General features: G+C 37.3%; 1 protein-coding gene across 1 annotated transcript in view; it reads right to left on the reverse strand.

Annotated features, from left to right (window-relative positions):
* Positions 1-2,661: 2,661 nt before the first annotated feature.
* rnf144aa (ring finger protein 144aa) overlaps positions 2,662-25,788 on the reverse strand; it is a 66,030-nt gene continuing 42,903 nt past the window's right edge. Inside the window, exons 4-8 of the mRNA XM_006626121.3 lie at positions 18,204-18,264; positions 14,708-14,912; positions 13,683-13,830; positions 13,343-13,432; positions 2,662-9,996 (exon numbers count right to left, since the gene is read on the reverse strand). Coding sequence (XP_006626184.1) covers positions 9,865-9,996; positions 13,343-13,432; positions 13,683-13,830; positions 14,708-14,912; positions 18,204-18,264 — 636 coding nt within the window. The 3' untranslated portion in view covers positions 2,662-9,864. The remainder of the gene's footprint in view (positions 9,997-13,342; positions 13,433-13,682; positions 13,831-14,707; positions 14,913-18,203; positions 18,265-25,788) is intronic.

Below are 25,788 nucleotides of genomic sequence, written 5' to 3' on the forward strand. Positions count from 1 at the left end.
TCTTAGCAACAGAAGTTTCCAGCTGAACTATCTGATTGACTCAACTCCTTGAACCAAGAGCAGCTGGTGGGACGTGATACATCATTAGACCCTTCTTTTTCATATACATTTTTATTTGAAGCTTGTCTCCTTTTCCCTAGCACAACATCTGCCTGCAAATAAATTAATAAAAAACGTCTCTGCCGCATCTCACTGACTTAAAAAATGAACACACAGGTGTCCACATGTTTATCAGAGTTGCAGATTTAAATAACAAAAAGATTGGATGGGTTGAGAACTGATGTTGTGTTACTAAGTGCTAGTCATTTCTAGTCTGTCCCACGAAACTAGACAGAAGAATGTTTGTCAAATGAAAAAGAGGTTCTTGATTTGACCAAGCATACAGCACAAACCTGTCTGGAGAAGGATAAAGAATGATCGGAATAAACTTTTATTTATTTGTTACTTTAAATTTTGTTTTGGAAGACAACAGACAAAACCCTGCTTAAGGCATGTCGTAAAAGGTTTGGATTTATTACAGAAAGGAACATCAAACTTTTTTGTACGCAGCCTATAATGAATGTAATACAACAGCAGCCGTAGTACTGTTCTTTGTTGCTTTTCTTGTATGTATCACAACAGATAGTGAAATGAAAATGCAGTGCAGTGCACCCAGAAAGCTCTGTTGCTAAATAACCTTGAACTTTGTGAATTAGTGTTAAAACTGTTGAATTGTGTCCAAAAAATCAATAGAAGCACAACACAGATGCATGTACAGTATATCATTTAAAAGATCATCTTATTATAAAAGCTTTTGAGATGCAAAATCATTTTCAATTATCACATACAAAAGGATAGGTAGATCTCCATTATCAAAATGTCACATACCACAGATACTACATGGTTTCCAAGGAAACTAGACATATTTAGCATTTGAACTAACATACATGTATATTCCCCAAAGGAAAAAAAAAAACACAAAGGAACCTATTTTGATGTCACTCAATTCTTTTGGTATCTTGGAAAGATTGACAGCTGATATTTAAAGGTGAACATAGCTTAAGCACTGCTTCACGAAAGCCTCATTTTGATGAAAGAATGAACTCAGAATATATAATAGGGGTTATGCCTTCTATTTGCTTCTACAGGCAGCCTGTAGCTATCAGTAAATTACAGATAAAACATTCAGCCTTTTTTTGGTTCATGGATTTGCTGAGTCATGTTATGTTTTCTGCTCTTTTTATAAGGCTGTTTTGGTGCCCTTGATTTTATTTGTCAGGCCATCTATTCGCGGTAGACAAGATATGAAAAATTAAATTAAAAGATCAGTTTAATTTGATGGGGAAATGGGGAACACAAGTCTTCATTCGTGTTCCCCATTTCTCCATAACAATCCATAAACACACTCTGGATTTCTCCAAATGAAGAATTATTACTAAAGTTCTGCATAGAATTAAATTAAGCAGTATTTTTAGAAAAAATCCTAAAACATGGCATAGAATCTATGTTGAACTGTGTTTGAAGAGTAAATGAACTGAAATATTGCAGAATTTGGATTAGCTGCTTTAAAATGACATAGCATTATTAATGCTAGGTGTCACTTTGATAAAAAATATAGTAGTGTTTCCCTTAAAACTTTTTATATTTATCTCTCAACAATGCATCCACAATAAAACTTACTTTTTGTGATTTATATCTTCTAGAAACATAAATGTTCTAATACTTCAATACATTTTGAATTTAACAATATAAAAGCTCAGGGGCACGCTGTTAATGGTTTTTTCTGAATTTTTAGGTTATAAATAAAGTGCAATTTCTACATACCGTATCAATCATCCAATTCAATAAAATATCAATATCTCTTATTGTCGACACTAGAGGGCAGGATTGATGCATGAATACCCTTCTTATTTTGCAATCAGTAAAATTGCTTTTGCACGTGGGTATACACATAGAAAAAAAATAGAATTACGGTATGAAAAAACCACATAATATTAAAAAGGGGCAACATTATATATACAGTACACTCCTCATGTGTATGTCTGTAGTCATTTTTTCATACTAAGAAACTGTTTATCATTTAGATTTCCATAATTTCCACAAGCTCCAGTCTGTAAAGACCCATTATTTACTGTAGCTACTTACTATACATAACCTTAAGCCTACAGTATATACTGTACAGACAGAAGAAAATACTGTGCATAGTAAAAATTTGATTTTATAAGTTCAAAGCTAATAAAATATGGAAATCTTATTATAGCTCCTGTCCCATGCCCTTTTGAACTGTTTTATTATGAGTTGTGAGCAAACAACTTACATAAACGATTATAATTTATAAGGTAATGCATGAACATAACAGTCATAACATTTTAACTTCTTTTAGGCATTTAACACCTCTTAAAGGTAGCCAAACTGTTCAATTAGATGTTCAGTTTAATCCACTATTCAGCGTATTTGATCAACGCATACAGACGTGAGAAAACGTTTGTGAACCCTTTGGAATTAATTATATTCCTGCAGTAACTGCTCCTAAAATGTGATCTCATCATCCTCTCTGTCAAAACTATAAACACAATCTGATTAAACAAACAACACGCAAACATTTGTACGTTTAAATGTTCACTGTCTCTGCTGGAACACGTGTGTGTGTGATATGTAAAAAAACTCAATACAGACACACAATGCTTGTTTTTATTTAATATCACAGTGTTAGGGGCACTATAGAACACTTAAATACATTTAAGGGAAACAAACTAAAGTTTGCTATGTACAAGACTACTGATGCATGCCAATATACAAGGTTATAATTGCACATTTATAACTCTGTTCCATATATAGCAAATAGAAATACAATTATTTTCTATAAAAACAACAACATAATAAAAGTTTAAAAATGATGGCATACATCAAAGGCAAATTAACTTTTAGGATAATTTACATTGCTTTCTGAGTACATTGTAAATTCCAAGGTTTACATTGTGTGGGCCTGGCAGCCTAAAAGACCATTATGCACTTGTTTCAGGAGATGTTGCTTTTACAAAAAATGTGGTTCTGAAATCTCACATATCAAGAAATAGTCATGTAACTGATACACAAAGCCTAGGCAGCTTGCAGTATACATTAAGGTTTTTCATGAATCAGAAACAAAACATGTTAGTTTTGGTGTAAATGGAAAACAAAATGTATACCAGTTTATGGTTATACCTCCTAATCTCGAATGATGCTCTGCAAAATCCACTTTAATTTTGATATGTTTGCATATGTAAAATCTGAATTAATTCAACATCTCTTTTCTCCTTGTTCCAGTTTAAGAAACAACACTGTTAATAGTTTATCCCCAGCGTCAAACTACAAAACTTAATCAGACTTATTACTGAGTGACAGATGAGCAATTTTTATTTTGTAAACTCAAATTGCATCTGTGGCACAACACAATCACAATATACTAGTTTATAGATCAAAACAGCTTATTATATGTATTCAAATTCCTTCAAGGAAAAAAAGGTGTTATTCTGTCTCACAGAACTTGATCAATGGATAAAATATAAACTATGAAACCCAATTATTTAATTATTCAAATTAGGAACTTTAGGAATCCACCCATCTCAGCTGTTCCCTCAGCTGAATGAGCTATTTAATAAATCTTAATGATAGTTCAATATTATCCGTTCAATAATAATAATGAATAAGCAGGCTTACTGTTATAAAATATATATTTTGCCTAAAGCTGTTTCTAAACTGCAGTTGACAGAATCAAACAATGCCTATACAGGTATAGAAAGTCTGACAAAATTATAACTGGCATAAGGCAGAACTGAGGCCATGTCTGAGCTATGTTTGCAAATTTTCGCACTGAGACAATGCAAGCTGGTCAATGGAATCTATTTTGAGTTTACAGAACAGGAACCGGGAAAATTAAGATGTTTTAAGAAGCCCCTGTATATGTCCATTAATAAAATACCAACAAGGAAATAAAACAAAATGTACATGTGAAATTGACATACCTGTAGATTCCACACACCACAATGTTTAAATTTAATTGTAGTACAATTTTCTGATTTTCAGACCATTAAATAAAAAAAAGTAAACATTACAGACGTAGCACATAAACAAATCATTCTAAAGTGGGAAAGTTAATCCCCACTATCTTTGTTAGATGTAAGAAACCAGCTGTATACATGGCACAAACACAGACGTTAGGTATCTTTCACCTGCATTAAATAACACTAAACAATTTAAAGCGCCTAAAAAACTGTGTGTATAACAAATTTGCAAAAGCAACAAAGTGCAAAGAGTGACACACATATAACAAACAAGTTCTTGTAGCTCAATTACAAAATATTGTTAGATGCTACAGGAAGGAGTTTATATGCTTAACATTTGCAAATGAGGTACCTGAAAGTTAAGGCCTACATTATTATATGTATGCAGATGGCTACAGTGTAAATCCTAGTGCAGTGCATTATTCATGGCATGTCAATGGCTGACTGGATGACTTCCTCACATTTTGATCCAAGAAAGAGAATAAAACCAGAAACATCTCTGCTTAATGATCACTATACCCTTAAACCTTCGTAGTGTTCAAGAGCAGTGCACTTCATTATAACATTCCTGGGGTAAAAAACAAATAAACAGTATAAACTATTAACCAAATATGTGGGTTTTAAATCTTTCAAAATGTATAAACCTTTATCACAGTTTTCCAATCTAACACAGCCAAAATGTTTGATGGCATACCACATAAGGAATGTTCAGTTCTAACTGTAATTTAAACTAGATTAGAACAAGTCTTTTCATCATATTACACAAGGGTCTGAGGTCTACATTTGTTTTTGCATCCCAGACAGGAGATCCTATATCATTATAAAGGACAATGTAGACACAAGTCAGTGCACGGTGAAAAATGGATGATGTAAATACTGGTAAACAAACATTTTTATAAAAAAATAAAGTTTCAATGTTCATAAAACAATTTTACTAAGCTAGAAAACTAACAATGTTGAAGCAGCTTCACTGTAAAAAATGCAACAGTTTCATTAGCAAGTAACATCTCTAGGGACCTTTTATGTTAATGAGAACAATAATAACAAGAGAAGAGTATGGACAGTAAATAACCGATTTAGCAGTTCATTAAAAGGTCTGTAAATGTATTTGGAGATAATTAATTATATAGGTAATTTAATAAAAAATATCACTTTATTAATATAACTGTAAAAATAAAAAGGAAACAATGCATTGGACTGTACAATATTTTCAGTCTGAATACAGGTTTTTCACACACAAAAGCCATAATTTTCACTCACCATGCAAACTGTTAATTTTTTGCTAAGAATCCTCAAAATGACATGTACAGTAGCTCCCATCTCTAAAATTAGATCAAAGATCAGCAAATCACACTGGATGTTATACAGTATACACTGATGGTTTTATATGATCAGCTGGTCTTGGATACGTTTCTTAAACATGTAAAGGTATTCAATAATGCTAAATATCATGTCAATCAATTTCCAAGTCACCTGTGCACTGCCACGTGTACTGATGAATCTACAGTACACTAAAAAGATGTCCCTGATGGGTGCTACATATTCCATTAAAAAAAGTAATTACATTTAAAAAAAAGGTTTCATCTCAGGCACAATTCACTTTAGGCTCTGTTTCTTTGGATTTTTCTAGACTAACAGAAGCCAAGATATTTAACCTGATTAAACTCTAAACTGAAATTATGATCCTTGTCCCTGATATGTAAAATGTCAATTATATGTAAACCTATGCTTTATGAAGTCTAGAAACACAAGAGTTTCCATAATGTCTCCAGTATCAGGCATCAGATATTATTCTGCAAGTCTGTACAAATGTGCATAGATTTTGTGATGAAGCTTAAAGGGCATATTGGAACATGAAGATAAAATACCCAATAGTTCAGGCAAGGTCTGTAAGCATAAATATATGCACATTTATGCTCATGTCACAGGTGTATTTAACCAATATTGGAGGACTGTAGAACATTTAGATGAAAATAACTGGTCTCTTACAGACACCAAAGTATTTACAAAATTATATACAGATCAATAACTGTGAAACATACATGTTAACCATCTTGAGCCAGATTGCTTCCAGCGTTTTATCTATTCACACCTTGGAAGCTATGCAGTGGTTTAGGTAAGCCTAAATATTTGATTGGCATAAAAATCAGACATGTAAGACATTGATTCAAAAGAGCAACTCCAACTACAATTACCAGAAAAGAAAGGGATTCTGTAAGTATCTTTTGATTAACAGCTTGTGTATTTCCATTTCTTGGTGAATATTTTTACAAACCAATATTCAGAGGACATTCATTTTTTCCCCATCTGTAATTTGACGTCACCTAATATTTTGAACTTCCTCTGAATTTGAAATTGCCAGTGTCAATTTGAGTTAGCTCAACATCACTGCCATAGTCTTGACACAAGCAGTGGGATAAGTGAGGAACATACAAGCCTTCACCTAGTGCACATCAGACCATTCCTTTGAAACTGTAACAGGAGTGCACAAAACAGAAAGTGTTGGTGGAACACATTACCCAGCAATATTTTTCAAGCTGATATGCAGGCTTCCTTCAAGAAACACCTGGTCGACATATTCAGATCACTTAGCTTCTAAAAATCAAACGAGTTACATGGCCTATTTCAGTCTGCAAAAGTTCTTAGGCTCTCCAACATTTGTGTCAAGGAGCAGGAGCCATTTGTGTCTTATTCTTTTTGTGAGTCCCACTGTAAGGCAGTTAGCATCAAATTAAGGAACTAACAGCTCTTCTTGACAGCAGTGTAAGTTCACACACAGCAAAACACACTGTGTGTGGACTCTGCTACATGGCATGTCTAGGAATCCTGTTCAAATCCTATGACGCACAAGGTTCCGCAATGTCAGCTGTGTCACCTGGCGTGCTGCGTTCTGCTACTCCTCGGCCACAGAGCTTCTCCCACAGCTTCTCATTGCATAGCCTAGACTGAAACTTGCAATCTATAAAACAGAGCTCTAAATTAGTTCTATTTCTGGTACTGCCTTTTCTCACAAAAAATATATATATACAGAAATAACTCCTAATAAATCCTAAGAGGTCATGACGACGTACACCAGTCCATCACAGGGCAGATACAGATACAAACATGCACACACTCACACCAGGGCCAATTTTCCCTGAAGCCATTTAACCTGTCAGTATGTCTTAGGAGTGTAGAATTAAACCCAGGCTCCAGCATAGAAATGTTCCACTGTGCCACACCCTTGAAGTGACATACACTTCAAAATGCACTAGAAAATCAACCATGAAGAGGAAAGTATAGCTTTAAAGGTGCACTGAGAGATGCAGGATTTCCATTACATTTCTAAAATGTCAAAATCCAGAATATTTTTTTTAAACCAGCAAGATTTAAGCTACAAGGCTATATTCAAACTACAAACCAACACATTGGCTGTTTAAAACACTCGTAAAGTGTTTCTATTTGTAGGATACAGGAGTCTTGAACAATTCTCCTTCAAGACTCAGCTGCAGTCATCTTATTGAAACTCAGAAAAACAGTTACAAATGAGAACGGTTAAGTGATCCAAGATCTCATCAAGCAATTTTGGGACGGAAGCTAAGGTTCAACAATAACTCCAAACAACTGATTTGCAATGAAATCATCAATCATATTAAGATGGTAAAAGTGTTTATGCACTTTTATGCATCCTCTATCCCTGCTTCCATTTTAATTTTGTTCTTCAGTGGTCTTTTGCAACATCAGTATACACAAACAGTATCACTGCACAGCATTTCAGTATATACTGTATATAAGAAGAATATGTTTGTCCTTACATGGGGTAGTGCCTTCAGTATTTGCCAAACAAGTTTCCGTGAGCTAAAGACTAAATTAAATATTGATAAATACCTCTAAATAAACGACTGTCATGATCCAGGAGAGCTGCAGCCATGGACATTTTACACAGTAGGTGAGCGAAAGTCTCCGTTGGCTAAGACCAAGGTCATTTAGATCAGATTTGATACAGCAAGTCACTAGAATCTGAGGTGGGAAGGAGCAAGATTCCGCTGTTGCTTTTTCTATCAAGTATCGTATAACCTGTTCAAAGGTATGCGCATAGTTTTGCATATAATTTATGCCAACAAAACCTGATTTAACTGAATTAATTCTGAATTGCATCTATTGTTAATTTTATCTTTGCCTTGGTCCCAATATGCCATTTAACATAGTTTACAGTAACACGAACAGTCATTTTAGTTTAGAAATGTTTTTGGGAAACAAATCTAAGAATTCTTACTTTTTTAAAACCCGTGTCTAAATTAACCCACACAGAATTAGATGCTATTTTTATAACAGAACACAAACCACCTTACGATTCCAATTTTTTTTAAAATAAAACTTCACCATTAAAAGCAAGATGGACCACTCTGTGTAAAGTGGTAATTATTCTGTGAAACTAAAGAGGGTAAAAAAAGGAATTTATTTGAATAGCCAAATACACTGGTATACTTAACCATTCAAAATTCTTCCCTATTCTGATATGACTTCAGTTATGTTTCTCATGTGTTTTTTGTTTTTCAAATAAGGACCCTAGTAAACAGTTCTGTACATTTAATTCCAACACAAATTACTGAGTTCAATGGCAAATATATCTGCAAGAAATTAAAAAGTAGGAAGTTATTTACAACAATTTAGCCCTGTGTCAGAGAACTGTCATAAATTCTACATCGTGTATCTGAAGATGAGATGAACCGTGATGAGGGGTTTGTGTGTGTAGGTGGTACACCAAGGTGTTGCACTGTTGCTTCATAGTCACCAATATTCCCTATGCTTTGTTCTCCAGTGCAAATCTGCTCTTCACTAATGGCTTAGAAACCTCCATGGCAATTTGGTGGTGTGCATTTTCCCTTTCCTCTGAGGGATTTATTCAATGCCTTCAGAATGAAGCTGTACTTTAAATGCTATTAATGCTATCAATGAAAACAACAAATCTTATTTCTCTATGTGAAATTCTATCAAAATAAATTGTACAAAATAGTGGTCGCAGAAAAACACTGAAGCAGTTATTTTGGAAGTAGTTCATTTGAACTTAAGAAAAAACACAATGTGTTGGCCAGAATTACTGACGGGTTAGGTTTCACAGAGAGTTGACTCTTGGTTTTGCTCATTGAATTTGTAATGCGTTATTGAAAAGGCAGTGAGCACCAGCAGGCATCAAGCAGACTAAGCATAAGAATTAAAACTGAAAAAGACACTAAACCACATCCCCAGAGTAAAGGGTTAAGAGTGTTCAAGCAACAAAATTCCCAAATTTGTGAATAGCGCTGGTGAAGGGAATAAAATGGCTTGCATATCAATGAACAGTGTAGCACGCTTTCTGTATAGATGTAGTGTTGTTTTGATGGGTTAGATCACAGACCAAGATTCAGAAATTCTAGGCTTTACATGGAAAAATATGACATTTGAACACAATACAACATGACAGAATGCCCAGAAATCTATTTAATTGAACAGCGATGGCATTGTGTTGAAAAAGATGAAATTGTTTTGCACCCCCTCAGCTTGAAAACAACTAGCTATCTGTGCTTCTCTTGCAACAGGCATTGCCTCATCTGAAGGGCCACGGCCATAGTACCGGCCTTGCAGACCACAGCGCAGCTGCATGGCCTCGGTGCGGCCCTACCTTCACACCGACTCCCTCAGCGTGGGGGTGGGGGAGAGGGGGGTGTCTATGACAGCTCCGTGGTCTCCCAAGACTCAGGGCGCCAGAACAACACTGAAAAGCAGGATGGTTCAGATAAACCCAGGACAGTGCCGTTGAACTAGAAAGAAAGCGCTCTGAACACAAAAAAAAATAATTGATTTACTGCCGTCTGGCACTCTCTTAAGTAGGCAGTGGGTCATCGTCTCCTTTGCTGCATTTACATTTGCAGCAGAGGACGAATGGCGTGGCAAGGAGTAGGAATGGAGACGCCACCAACAGGAGCAGGCCAAAGCCTGCAAAGATTCCCACAACCTGGGGGGAAAGGGGAGATGATTAGGGTTCTTTTTTATATACATTCACACAACAAAACACTGTGCTCAGTGCTGCATGCGTAACTCAGTCACAAAGCACATCACAGGTCCATTTCTAGGACAGTCATAAGTGTAATGAACTACTCTGAAATCCTCAGTTATAACTATCACTAGATTTTGCATGGGTAGGTAAAACAGATGCAAAACAAACACTCTGAAGACTAATTCTAAATTATGAGTGGAATTGTTGACAAGCAGATTTGATTCTTAAATGTTTATTTAGCTCACTTCTGTACAGTCTTTTAGAGTACTCTTCGGCTTCACAATTCACAAAGGACACTGCTGTATAGAAACATACTGCAAGTGATCTACTGTACCTTGCCTCATTTAAATCCAAAAACGATTCTGACAAACATTTAATTTCCAGCAGATGGCACTGGTTAGTCACAGAACCAAAAGAGCCCTGTTCCTGGATAGTGAACTGACAGACCTAGTCTGGAATTTGAGTTCCGAATATTTTCAGTTATTTTGTTCATCTCTTTTTGCAGTTTTTTTTTGTTTACAAAAAAGTATATATTTTGATCTATCGACAGCTTTATTTACAACCCGCTGGGGTTACTGGCAGACACAACACCTACCTACTGTACATATAAATATTTTTGATGTAACAATACACAATCAAACATGCTCCATAGATGATCAAGATGGTCAGTTGGTCAGTTTCATGAGATTAATGAAGCAAAATCTACACACCAAACTAATTTTCCCTGAACTGGAAATATATGTGAAACGAATAACGGATAAGAATAATATAATTTAAAGAAAGGTGGCGCAGTGGTTATGATTGCTGCCTTGCAGTGCTGGAGCCCCGGGTCTAATTTCGGAGCTGGGGTGCCCTCTGTGTGGAGTTTGTCTGCTCTTCTCATGTTTGCTTAAGTTTTCTCTTGGTGCTCTGGTTTCCTCCCACAGTCCAAAGTTATACTAGTAAGTGAATAGGTTTCTGGGAAACATGGAATTGGTATGAGTGAGTGCACGTCTGTTTGTGTGGACTGGAGTATCATCTGGATTGCATCCTGCCTTGTGCCCATTACTTGCTAGGATAGGATCTGGCTCCCCTTCAACTCTGGATTAGAGTAGGAAGTTAGAAAATGAAAACAAATACTGGACACCAGATCTTAACTTTCAGAACAAGGTAGTTGGGATTAACACTAGACCACAGACGTCATCACTAACTGGAAGGGATAAAAGAGCACTCTAACATAGATCTTTAATTATTCATTCAAAGACAGAAATGTGCTGCATACTGCAAGTGATAGAGAAGCCACTTAGTGTCAGCAGCAATAATGCTGAAGAAACACAAAAGCTAAAAAGATGTCTTATATGACTCATCCTGTCCCACTGGGAAACCAATGTTTCACCATTAGTGGAGTTCTCCAAAGATTCCATTAAATCTGACAAAAATATATTAGAATACACCAGGACGAGAAATTATTGTTCAATTCAAATCGTTCAAATTGTAAAGCACCACGTTTATCCAGTATTTAGCTTAGACTATCTAAAGTGGACATTAATGGTGTTTATTGGATAGAGTTAATAAAGTCCTATGAACAGCTGCTTGAGAGTGCAGTGTTAAGGCCATGCACAGGGTCCTGGCAGGATATATAATGCAAAATATGTTTTTCATCTACCCATTTTCTAATCACTTCTTCCAATTCAGGGTCCCAGCGGAGCCGGAGCCTATCCCAGCAAGCTACAGACACAAGTACGGTAAGTACACCCCAGGTGGGATGCTGATCCATTACAAGGCAGACACAAACACTCACACCAAGGCCTATTATACCAGAAGCCACTTAACCTACCAGTATGTCTTTGGACTGTGGGAGAATATACAAACAGCACCCAACATCTGGAATTGAACCCAGGGCCCCAGTACTGTGAAGCAGCAATGCTAAAAACTGTGCCACCATGCAGCCCTGTTTTTATCAGTGCCTTCATTTTGTTTTGTTTTTTGTGTAAATCAACAGTCTGCACCTAAAACTCAGAACTAAACTCCTGAGATGACTCATTTAGAACATATTCTGAGAAATGCACATATTTTTGGATAGCCAACTTTCTCAAGGGGAATATTAATTCAAGCATTTGCTGGTCGGAAAACGTCTGCATTGTTGGCATTTAGTTTTATTGGTTTTATTTTCCTTCACATTTTATACAGAGGACCCCCCCCCCATCCGAGTCAATCTCACCCTTTTATTATGGGTGCTTTTGTTATTTTAAATGGTAGAATATGTTTTCTGTGGAGTGTGGTCTAATTGATAAAAATGTAACGGCAAAATAAATATCCATCAGTATACTCTACATCTGGTGCACAATGTTAAAATAAGAAAGGTTACAAACTCAAGGAGGCCATTTGGCCTATCTGGGCCCTTTGGCAGTTAGTAGGTAATTGAACCAAATCATTTCATCGTGTTACCTGAAGGAAACCAGGGTATGATTTTCAAGGATATTGGTGCATAGCTTGCTCCATACTCCCACAACACTCTGGGTGGAGCGTCTCCCATTCACAATTTAAATGTCCTTCCACACACTTTCCTCTCATGTCTCTTGGTTTGTGTTCACTGTTCATTTTGAAGAGATCGACTGGACTGAATCTGCCAGTGCCTTTGAGGACACTGAGAATGTTGTAGTTCACTCAAAAACAAGTTTGTGATGTTGTCTGAACATCCTTTTTAATTATGCTTATGCTTGAATTGTGTAAGCAAACGGATTTGCTCCAATAAATACATTGCAATTAGTTTCTAATTGTATAATTAACCACCATTCCAATGGGGATCACCTAATGATTGCTGAGATTAGTGGTGTGGCATGACTTAATCTCATGAGTAAAAACTGGGAAGAGATTAAAATAAATCCTCAAGATGTTCATTACATAACATGTTTTATTTTTTATCAGCCAATGCTAACCATCACAAGCTTACCTAGACTACTACAATGGTTATGAAGTTATTCTTAACTAACACTCCATTGTCTGAAACTATAACTATCAATATACTCAATAATGCAGTATGCTTTTTTGGATAGAAAGTGTAATTCTGCTTATAATGTAACAGCCAAATTTTCTCTTGCAAAACTATCCTAACATTAATGATCGTTTTTGCTTTTTACAACATTAATGGACACCTGGTTAACTCGTCCTTAACACAGACAGGACCACTAACTTCGATCAAGATGTAAAAATTTGAAAGTCAAGAGCAAAAAGAAAACTTCCACTGCATGAAAGTGTAATAATGTTAACACAAAGCAAAGCACTTCAAACCCATTTGAAATAATTAAGCAATTTATGCACCTACTTGCGTTCTGTGCCAGATTACAGATGCTCTGGAGTGGCCAAGTTTGTTACGGCAAGGTCCTTTGTCATAATGTATCAAAAGGAAGTCATCCTGCAGTGCAAAAAGCTCCATTAATACTAAATCTGATTTGTAGCCTATAGGACAGACAAATAGGAACAAGACCAAAAGGGAATGTCTGATGACAGTCCACGGGTTGCCTTACACAATTCTATAAAAGGAATACTGAATACTCTATAATATATATATAATTTACATATTTAAGTATTAAAGCAAAATTTCTTTGGTTGAATTGGGAACATTTAGTGTTCACAGCCCAATTTGTGGAGACATTTATACTCACATCCAGAGATTCAAGACAGTACCAGCAGAAAGCATGTTTGCAGTTTTTGCACATCATCTGGGCACAGCCTTCATCCCGTTCAATGTAGACTTTACATTTTGGACACCTCTTGATAGGTGCATCATCTTCATCATTCTTGTAGAAGGAACTGAAAGATGAACCCATGAAGAAACAAAAGTAAAAACCCACCTCACTAATGCTGGGAAGTTTGATGCAATGTTTTGGAGAAAAAAACTAAATTTGCTCGATTTGGCGAACGTTTGTTGAAAGCTACCGGGCTGTATGTAGGAATTCACTGAGTTAAAGCTAGTTTTACCTGTTAAGAAGTACTACAGCACAGGACTGATGGGCCTGCACTAATATGGACTGTTGTTTCAACTCTACACAATTTGTGAAAATTCTCATATGGTCATAATTTATGTAACTATCAATAGTTAATCATACAATTTGTACAGGAGGAAAACTGAACGAAGACATAGGTCACAAAGTGAACTAGAGAAGCTAATAAATTTCGCTCTCTTTCTCACCTACTCATCTACTATCTTTAAAACTTTTGTTATTTTTTTCAGGGTAAAAATAAAGTGGTCGAAATCCCGGACATTTTTGGATATTTGAAAATTCCCCCTGGATGGAGATTTAAGGACCAAAATAGAGCACACGTCCAGGAACATTCGGATGCATGGTAACCCTATCGGCCACCGTCTCTAGCTCTGCTGCTGAACCTGACACAGACAGCACTGCTAGCATTAGCAAGCGTCGGAAAACGGCTACAAGGTGGTACGATCCAAATTATCTAAGTGCTCAGTGGTAATTTTATTGTATGTGTGTGAGAGTGTGTGTGCATGCGCACTCATGTTGGTCATTGAGATTTCCTGTGGTTCCTACGAGAAGATGACTCGTAGGTGGTGCTTGGATGCTTTGGTTTGATCAGGGTTGGTATTTGGTCCAAAAAGTTTGAGAACCACTGGTATGTAGTATATGCAAGCCAACAGTGAACAGGGTGAGTTATACAGTAAGTGTCACACCTGGTCTCCCCTGGAAGAAATGATGGGATGGGCAGGTGTTCCTGGCACATCTGCCCAGGGTGCCAGCTGGCTTTACAAGCAGAGCAGAACTCTAGGCTGCAGGCGGCACACTGCACCAGTTGGGGCGTCTCCGTCTCCTTCAGCTGGCACACTGCCTGGCAGGAAGAGGAAGGGCACCACGTCCGACATGGATCCAACAGCACCTCTGTGGCAGAAAACGCATACGGTCTTATTACCAGATCAAATCACAGGGCAGCTGCTGAGTATTGAGCGACATCAATGTAGTAAAAATAAGCAAAATAGCGGCAAAAATGTGCGGTCTCAGGTGCCTGTGAGCTGCATACCTTTTAATACTAAGTCTTGAGGCTTAAAGAATCAAACTGAATTGGTGGACGTAAAACACATCTAAAACGCTGAAAAATTCATGACCTTGAGCAGTTGTGCAGTATAAGAAACTGTACATGAACATTTTGACCAAATAACAAAACAGTATTAAAAACAATTTTCCTAAGACATCTGGAATTCTGTCTTTTTTTAAGAAAAAAGTATGGTCTCTATATGTTTATTTCAGTATTCATGCTAATTTCAGTATTTGAGTGATAGAAAACACCTCAGGGTGGAATGGAAAACCTGCTATTCTGTGCAAATACTTGCCATACATTTCACCTGTCTTAATCAGCCTCACTCAAGTCATAGAACAAGAACATTGCAGGCACCTAGATTAACATAAACCAAGAAGATGATTTCACTACAGACCAGACAATCCTAACGGATTCATTCAGCTCAAGTGTGGCCAGTCTCCCTGACCAGGTCGCATTGTTCCAGCTCTCTAGTCACATGCATCACATGCAACATATGTCAAGTTTGTTTGGCAAGATCTGTCAGTTCAGCATACATGTATTTATAAATTGTGTTACTATTTAACAGTATATGACATTAATATCATATTATAATGGTAAATTATAATTTATAATGGTAATATAAATATATTAAAAGTGATGTATGGGATGGCTTAAAACAATCGTCTTAGGGAATTACTTATTTTAAACTTCAACACTTTCAGATACTGTCAGGAAGAGGATATAAGCATATCCTCCTCAATATCCATACAAATCATCATGGTTCTTAAATCAGCATTATTTTACTGAATACTGGGTATAATACTCGATTAGAGTTTGTGTGCTGCATTCCACTTATACTTCTTTAAGATAAAGGTGCTGTCTCATTATGATGATCATAGAACAGAAAACCAAAATATTAAAAAAACAAAAGTTTCTTTTTTTTTCAGCGAAAAAAAGCACAGTGTATAGGTATTTGCCACTGATTTTATATTTAAGGAATATAACTTAAGGACTTAAGGAAGTCCTGTTATGTCATACATTTGCCACTCAGTTTCTGTACTTGAGCACAAGCACGCATTAGGTCTTTTATGCTTACTTTCAGTGACACCTAATTACAGTGCAAATCAAGCTCATGAAAAAACAAACTACTGGCTACTGGAGTCAATAATTTGACCACTATCAAGTTCTAATACAAAGCCATACAACACAGGACCGAAGAAACAGGTGACCTGAAACTTTCAAACCTGTCCCACATCTGACTAAAGAAAAAAAAAACATTTTGGTAAGGCTTTTATAAATGTAGTATTCATTTTAAACTATCCATAAACCGAATACAGTAAACATTTTACATTTAAATCTGAGTGATCCGTCTTATATGCAGTGTGGTACTGTCCATCACATTAAATGAGAAGGTATACACAGATATCCAGTATTTTTTACATTAATTATTTAAAATGACATTTTATTTAAGTATGGAACCCAACAAAGAACACCATTAATATAATCTGCTGTTTTTATTTCATACTAACACAAAGTATTTTTGCATTGGTACATGATGCAGTAGGAAAAGGGTACCCAAACTTTAAGACTGTTTCTGAAACATGCTTAAAGAAGATATGCTATATTTTACTTAGTCATTTGTTCCTGCCATTGAAAGTATGCAAATTGCCTGATAATTACACAACATGCCAAACAGAGCGAATCTGCAAATGAAGCTGATCTCTAGGTCACAGCGTATGAAGGCAAAACAGCTTTTCAGCATCTGTCATGTTCTGTCTTTGCAATGTTGGCTTAGCAAAACTGAGACGACAGGGCGAGGGCACGTCTTCAAACTGAAGAATTCAGATCATGGTCATTCTTGTTCTCTCCAGCAATGACAACCCACATATAACTTGACACTGCTTTGATGGAACCATCTCAAGGCAAGAGGACGAGTGGTGTGACGAGGAGTCTTTTTTTTGGAAAGTAAAAACACCTTTAGGATGCCTTAATTTGGAAATTCTCCTTCAATGCTATAGGGGTTCAAGAAGCGTATGCATATTAATCCATTTCAACATTCTTATTTGTTTGCATGTAAATGTTCCTCCAACGCATGCAGAATGTATTTAGCTCTATGCAGGTGTCATATGCTATATGTTTAAACAGTCTATAAAGGTGAATTTAACAAAACCTGAAAGCAGTCCTAATGGAAAAGAGACATTTCTGCTCACGTTTGTTTGCCAGATGTATCCGTTTAAATTTTAACGCAATAAATTAAATCCAAAGTATCAAATTAAAAAAAAAGATTTGATTACGTCTCAAAACGCTTACAGCTGTGCTCTAAAGATCTACTGCTGGTTTGCATCATCTTCTATTTTAATCTTGGTCAAAGTCCAGAAAATCATATGATGTGTTGTACAAACAGCAAGCCTGTTCCCACTCTAAAAACATTCAGATACTCAGAAATTTGATATATATATTTTTTAACTAGTGTTTAAAAAAGCTCTCTCCTACACCTATGTATGTTGTTTTGTATTTTACAATTAGGCACACTTATCCCCCATAGAATTATTTAAAAACACTTTTTTTACATTTTCTAGAGGAAAAAAAAACATTTAAAAAGAGCAGTGATGTTTACATTTTGATACATGGAGTAATTATAATCCATGAACAAATGTTGAGAGCAATTGTCAAATATTTAAACACTCCCTTATCCTAATTAATGAAACACTTTTCACACTATTTGCAGATAAGTCTCATCAAGTAATCTTGCGACCTAGAAAAGCTTTTACAAACTGTAGAGCATGTATTACACTAATCCTCAGACAAAACAATTCACATATTAGAATTAAAACTTAAATAATGGCAGAAGAGCATGTGTTAGTTTCAAAATAAGTAGGCAACTTTTTTTTCTTTTTTATGAAACAGAGACAAACAAAAGTCTTTATGGGATTTATGGATGCAGAATAAGCTTGCAATGACAAAGACTGGTTTGCAGGTTATCAGAGCTTGTTGCCCTGGATTCCTTTCTAAATCTCATTATATGAATAAGTAAAGTCAATATAGACAAAGACAGTACCATATGGGAATTGCATGAGCTACTTTCTTCCACATTAACTGCTTATTACTCAGCCATACAAGGATTCTCTCTAATTGACTGCATTAGTGTTACTTACCCCTTTCAAACTGTAACGTTCTGTACCTTTGCATAATTTCTGCAGCAACCATGCATTCAATCTGTTGAAACACAAAAAAAGTTCATATTAAAAGTAACCTGGAAGGAGTCCATTTTCTAAATACATAATTTCTCTGTTCATTGGAGTAATTATTTCAGGCAATACTGCAAGAACACTTCCAGTCACCTCAAGTTTAAAGTTTTTGTGTTCGGCACATGTGGTGTGTCAGAAGTAATTCAAATGTGATAACTTTTCCGGTTTTAAGTGAAAACCATAATTTTCCAAAGGAGAGCACAGGGTGACTGCTCTGCATTTATTCTCCTTTTTCTAAGAATAACTAAACAACAAATTTTCTTTTATATATCCCTTTAGTTGAAAGTTTCACTCAACTCCACGACCTTAAGAGGGATGAGAGCCTGGCATGCTTTTCTGATGAAAATGTGGTCGATGATAGCCAACAACCACTCCTCCCAGTGGAAGTCCGGCAGTACACACAGCAGACAGGCTGAAGGAGGGACACAGATCTCCCCAACAACAATGCTCACAGGGCATTTGTGTTGCTGTAGTGTGGGAGGCAAGGAAACCCAACCTGACACTCAGACCAATAGGGCTTAGAGAAACCTGTAGTCATGCGTCTTGTGAAACTGGAACACTTGTAACCTTGTAATTCACGTTCTGGTGAATGTCATATTTGGTCTGCATTTGGGTTGAAGCAACTTTTTTTATTGTAAGAGACAGCAATTTAAACACAGTGGCAACAATGCGGGAGTGGGCGGAGCTGCATCGAGCGTAAGAGACGACGCCCCGACCGAGGGGGCGGAAGCACCGGTGTAACGCAAATCCAGTCAGGAAGATTCCAGAAATCCAAGACGGAAACCCACTGATCATATCCAGAGCGGATGTGTGCAAAGTTTTTAAAAAGACCAATCCATGCGAGGCTCCTGGCCCTGATGTTATCCCTGGCCGTGTTCTGATGGCATGCGCAGACCAGCTGGCAGATGTCTTCTCGGACATATTCAATCTCTCTCTAGCTCAGTCTATAGTTCCTTCCTGCTTTAAGAAAACCACCATTGTCCCTGTTCCTAAGAAACCCAGAGTCAGCTGCCTGAATGACTACCGCCCTGTTGCACTCACATCAGTTATCATGAAGTGCTTCGAGCGGTTGGTCTTAGCATACATCACCTCCTCACTGCCTGACACCCTAGACCACTGCAATTTGCAAATTGCAAGAACAGGTCAACAGAAGATGCTATTGCCACTGCCCCCCATACTGCCCTCTCACACCCGGATAAGAAAGGAACATACAGTGCCTTGCGAAAGTATTCGGCCCCCTTGAACTTTTCAACCTTTTGCCACATTTCAGGCTTCAAACATAAAGATATAAATTTTTTATTTTATGTGAAGAATCACCAACAAGTGGGACACAATTGTGAAGTGGAACGAAATCTATTGGATTTTTGAAACTTTTTTAACTAATAAAAAAATGAAAAGTGCGGCGTGCAAAATTATTCGGCCCCCTTGCGTTAATACTTTGTAGAGCCACCTTTTGCTGCGATTACAGCTGCAAGTCGCTTGGGGTATGTCTCTATCAGTTTTGCACATCGAGAGACTGAAATTCTTGCCCATTCTTCCTTGCAAAACAGCTCGAGCTCAGTGAGGTTGGATGGAGAGCGTTTGTGAACAGCAGTTTTCAGCTCTTTCCACAGATTCTCGATTGGATTCAGGTCTGGACTTTGACTTGGCCATTCAAACACCTGGATACGTTTATTTGTGAACCATTCCTTTGTAGATTTTGCTGTATGTTTGGGATCATTGTCTTGTTGGAAGATAAATCTCCGTCCCAGTTTCAGGTCTTTTGCAGACTCCAACAGGTTTTCATCCAGAATGGTCCTGTATTTGGCTGCATCCATCTTCCCCTCAATTTTAACCATCTTCCCAGTCCCTGCTGAAGAAAAGCAGGCCCAAACCATGATGCTGCCACCACCATGTTTGACAGTGGGGATGGTGTGTTGAGGGTGATGAGCTGTGTTGCTTTTACGCCAAACATATCGTTTTGCATTGTGGCCAAAAAGTTCGATTTTGGTTTCATCTGACCAGAGCACCTTCTTCCACATGTTTGGGGTGTCTCCCAGGTGGCTTGTGGCAAACTTTAGACGAGACTTTTTATGGATATCTTTGAGAAATGGCTTTCTTCTTGCCACTCTTCCATAAAGGCCAGATTTGTGCAGTGTAAGACTGATTGTTGTCCTATGGACAGACTCTCCCACCTCAGCTGTAGTTCTCTGCAGTTCATCCAGAGTGATCATGGGCCTCTTGGCTGCATCTCTGATCAGTCTTCTCCTTGTCTGAGCTGAAAGTTTAGAGGGACAGCCAGGTCCTGGTAGATTTGCAGTGGTCTGATACTCCTTCCATTTCAAGATGATCGCTTGCACAGTGCTCCTTGGGATGTTTGAAGCTTGGGAAATCTTTTTGTATCCAAATCCGGCTTTAAACTTCTCCACAACAGTATTACAGACCTGCCTGGTGTGTTCCTTGGTCTTCATGATGCTCTCTGCGCTTTCAACAGAACCTTGAGACTATCACAGAGCAGGTGCATTTATACAGAGACTTGATTACACACAGGTGGATTCTATTTATCACCATCAGTCATTTAGGACAACATTGGATCATTCAGAGATCCTCGCTGAACTTCTGGAGTGAGTTTGCTGCACTGAAAGTAAAGGGGCCGAATAATTTTGCACGCCCCACTTTTCATTTTTTTATTAGTTAAAAAAGTTTCAAAAATCCAATAGATTTCGTTCCACTTCACAATTGTGTCCCACTTGTTGGTGATTCTTCACATAAAATAAAAAATTTATATCTTTATGTTTGAAGCCTGAAATGTGGCAAAAGGTTGAAAAGTTCAAGGGGGCCGAATACTTTCGCAAGGCACTGTATGTGAGAATCCTGTTTATTGATTACAGCTCAACATTCAATACCATAGTGCCCTCCTGTCCTTGTCATCAAGCTCCAGGACCTGGGACTGAACACCTCCCTCTGTAATTGGATCCTGGACTTCATGATGTAACGTCCGCAGGTGGTGAAAGTTGGCACCAACATATCCTCTACCCTGACTCTAAACACTGGAGCCCCCCAAGGCTGTGTGCTCAGCCCTGTCCTCTACTCCTTATTTACCCATGATTGTGTCACCAGGCATAACTCAAACTCCATCATTAAGTTTGCGGACGGTACAACAGTCATTGGCCTGATCACAGATGGTGAAGAGTCTGCATACAGGCATCATGGTATCATGGTGGCAAGAGAACAACCTCCCTCTGAACATCAGTAAGACTAAGGAGATGATTGCGGACTATAGGAAACACCGGGGAGGAGATCACACCTATCTATATCAATGGGACTGCAGAGATATAGTAGAGAGTAGAGAGTAGAGAGGGTCAGCAGTTTTAAGTTCCTTGGAGTTAACATCTCAGTGACTTAATCTGGACCAACCACACCAACACCGTGGTCAAAACAGCACGGCAGTGCCTATTCTTTCTCCGTAGGCTAAAGACGTTTGGCATGCCACATATCAAGGCCAATTTCTACAGGTGCACTATTGAGAGCTTCCTGACTGGCTGCATCACTGCCTGGTATGGGAGCTGCTCCGCCCAGGATCACAAAGTACTGCAGAGGGTGAAGTCAGCGCAGCTCATTACAGCTCATCTGCTCAGCTAGATGTCTTAAGAAGGCCAGGTACATTCTTCAAGGACCCCAGTCATCCCAGTCACAAACTGTTTTCTCTCCTACCGTCTGGTAAACGGTACCGAAGCATTCAGTCAAAGTCCAATAGATTCCGGAACAGCTTCTACCTCCAGGCAATAAGACTGCTAAACAGCCAACCTGCAGCTCCGTTAGCAAATCACCTGTAATGGCTACATGGACATACAGTTTTCAATGTATTCAGCATAACTGCACTACTTGGACATAATATATTGCATTCACTATGGACACATAGCAGCTCTATTCATTTTGAGTTTTTTAAAATTTCTATTACATTATTATCTATTATCATGTAACCTTATTTTCATAACCTTAATTTTGTGATTTTTGTGAGCTCGCAGAAAAGACATTTTATTGCCAGCAACTACTGCTTGCACGCTGTATTGTTGTGCATCTGATAAACTCTGATTTGATTTGAATTGATTGATTGAAGGGCTGATGTTTACACGTTTACAAGGGGTTAAGATATTCTACTTTGGTATATAAACTCATGGTGGCAGATGGTGTTGGGTTAATTTAGAAGTCTTTGTGTTGTAAATGGTAAACTGTTTTGTTGAAGTCTCCCAGAATGATACTGTTGTGGTCCACTGCGATTTCTCATGTGCTCATGCCTCACAAGCCACGTGCCAAGATGTCACACTGACATCAAACCTACTGTTGATTTTCTCTCTGCCAACCGAAAGGTTTTGGAAGGCATACATTTGGCTGCACTGAACTATTCCTAAAACCCCTGATTTAATTCTTCTCAACCTAAACACAAGCTACAGATGATGTGGATCAGCCCTTGAATTACAAATTTACCATGAGCTCCAATTATACAGTTTTTAGGATTATAACCTCCTAAACACCTACTTTTATAAAGCTGTTTCTCTTCTTGCACACCTTGTTTAGTATGGTTATGTGGCTTAAGCTTAATTTCTTTGACATTTTTATTCCTTTTAAGAGGTATGCTGATAAAATGAAAACTTAATTAAACAATTATCTTGCATTTCAACCTAGTTTCCCAACATTCTTTAATAATGCCTTAGGCTACATTCATCAAGGTAGAATTACAGTTTAGGAAGATAAGAAAAGCTGAAAAAGACAGGAGGACATCCTAGTTTTAGTTTGTTCTAAACTGAAGAGATCTGACTCCTTTAATATGTCTGTACTGTATATGGCAATACCCAGAGAGTAGGAATCATAGGAATCATACTTCTTACTTGAACACAATATTCAGAAACTGACATTCTATGTCACAATAGTGTATTATCAAGCATGAACACCACTTCCCTTTAAAGTCCATATTTTATATTATACAGTATATATAAGAATTATTTGCTTTACGGTTTCTCACATTAAGCTTTTTGTAATTCTTGGCAAGGAAACAGAACCCACACTAGCGCACAGATCCCTTCCATGCATAACATTCTGTAGCTTAGCATCAACTAAATAATATTATATGCATTATATACATTCCTATTTCCTATGCAGATAACTTGTCTTTATGAACTTTAAATTTATTTTGCCAAGTGCAAGTCCAATCTACGATTTGTTTCAAAACCTTTTGATAACCAGTTCCCCATCCATGTGCAAACTCTAGCAATATAGACATACAGGGTTCAGAGTTATAAAATCTTCTTGTTACTCAGTCAAGGCATTCTAGCAAGTTAAACAAGACCTTTTCTTTCTAAATTCGTGTTGGCCATTTCTTAAAATTCATTTGTTAGTGTGCTTCTGTTTTATGACATTCCCTGAAGGATGACCAGAAAAACAGTCATTTGAATTTAGCTCTATTAATAATATTCACCTGAAATCATCATTTTAATTTTATGACATTCCTCCTACATTAATGGTAGTGTAATTACAATTCATTGCCTTTTTTATAGCCCCGTTTGGCATTACAGATCCAGACTCCTTCACCCTGCACTACCTTGACAGAGATTGTACACGCTCTCTACAATACATGTGTCATGCAGCAATCTATTCATCATGATGCAGTTCTTAAGTGCATCCAGCAGACTGTCATGACTATTATCACAAAGGCTTCATCCGGAACATACCAGCCAGCAGATTCAGGTATGAATATTCCATAAGCAGAGGTCCTCTAAGCCTTATATCAGAAGCTGAATTCATATGGGATCATTTTTCAATAAAAATCATTTTGCCCAATTGAATATAGTTTCTGTGAGGAAGATGTTTGAAAGCACCTTTTTTCAATGAGATACTGTATGACTATATTAACTGTGTATTAACTGTCCTGGTAATAGGAACACCAGAAAGGTTACAAACAAGAGGAAGCCATTCAGGTCATTTAGCTCATTTGATTGGAAGTAAATGATTAATGCCTGGATCTCATCCAGTGGCTTCTTGAATGAAACCAGGGTATCAGTTTCAACATCATGGGTCTAGGCTCCCTTGCCCCTTGGAATAAAGGGTTCCTTTTCTCAGTCTGAAACACCCTTCTCCTTAGGTTCTACTTATGTCTTCTAGTTTGTGTTTCACTGTAAATATTGAAAACGTCCCATCAGGTTCTCTTCGTCAATGCCTTTGAAAATTCTGAACACTTGCATCAAGTCTCCTCAACATCTCCTTTGTTAAGACCAGACGAGAGTCAGAACAAACTAAAGACATGACTATGGACAAAATGCTTAGGAGGGCTCCAGTCATATGTGCTGATTGTTTATTTTTCATTTTCTAATAAAATTTAGTTTTTATATTTCAATGGTAAGTTTCATGCACATTTATTCAAAATCAAACTAGACTTCACCTGTCATCAAAACAGAGTAGTAATTTACTTACACACATAAAGACTTAAGGATTGACCTGTTTACTGCTGGTGAAGTGCACAAAGATGGTTGCGCAGGTTCTGGTTCTAGTTCATTAGCTACTGCCGTTAGCTACAAAGAAAATGGACAGTGTATTGACTAAATGTGCATCCTTTGGGCTACCAATATATGCTTTGGGAGCAGCGAAGTGCAAAAATAAAAGAAAAATGAAGGCCGTGTCATTTCCTGTTAAATCCATTGAGAAGCATTCATAATTGAAAGGCATTATGACATTTGTGATTGCGAAAGATTGGGAAGTTTGCAGCTGCAGAACATTTAAAATAGCTTCCATGTTTTAAAATGCAGAGGCAGGATACAAAGACAAGTCGTTGTATGCAAAATCTTTAGCTGTACCACTCTCAAGCTGTTCTGCAGAGCTGTCATTTTCTTTATTGAAAAGTGTGAAACATTGTCTCTGATTAACAGCAAAGGAAATAAAACTAAATACATTGGTATTATTAGTGACTACGAACAGCATTGCTCCCTGGATTTTCATTGAAGATAGTAAAGTCTTTGCCAAGAGAAAAGGAAGAAAAGCACTTTAAAAGTGAGTACAAGCAGTGATGCTAATCCAACTGCTTTACAGTTCTTGTATAATTTAATATGTGTATGAGTTTTATTTCATCCTTAATTCCACAGAAAATTCAATTTCACAAAGAATAATGTTAGGCTAAACCACTGCTTGAGCACTGGTATGTCTATTGTTTATATAGGCCAGGAGCGTAAAAGGTTTCACAACAAATATGGCTTAATTAGGTGTAGAGTCTAACATACTGTTTTTCACTTGCCGATGCATGCGAAAAATGTGTATTACGGTAGTGGGGAGGGCAAGCTACTTGTTTGCCTAAGGACCAACAAAGGGTAAAATCCAGGCCTAACAGGATTCACTTGCTTTGAACAGGTTGTGTAAGACATTTGCTGATGCTCACTCAAAATATGACGTGATTGATTTCCTGATTTAAGTAGTACTCCACAGCTCACTCTCTTGGTTCCTCTTACCTCTCAGTTGTACCTTGGCA

The sequence above is a fragment of the Lepisosteus oculatus genome, chromosome 2 (assembly GCF_040954835.1).
Source record: "Lepisosteus oculatus isolate fLepOcu1 chromosome 2, fLepOcu1.hap2, whole genome shotgun sequence".
NCBI lineage: Eukaryota > Metazoa > Chordata > Actinopteri > Semionotiformes > Lepisosteidae > Lepisosteus > Lepisosteus oculatus.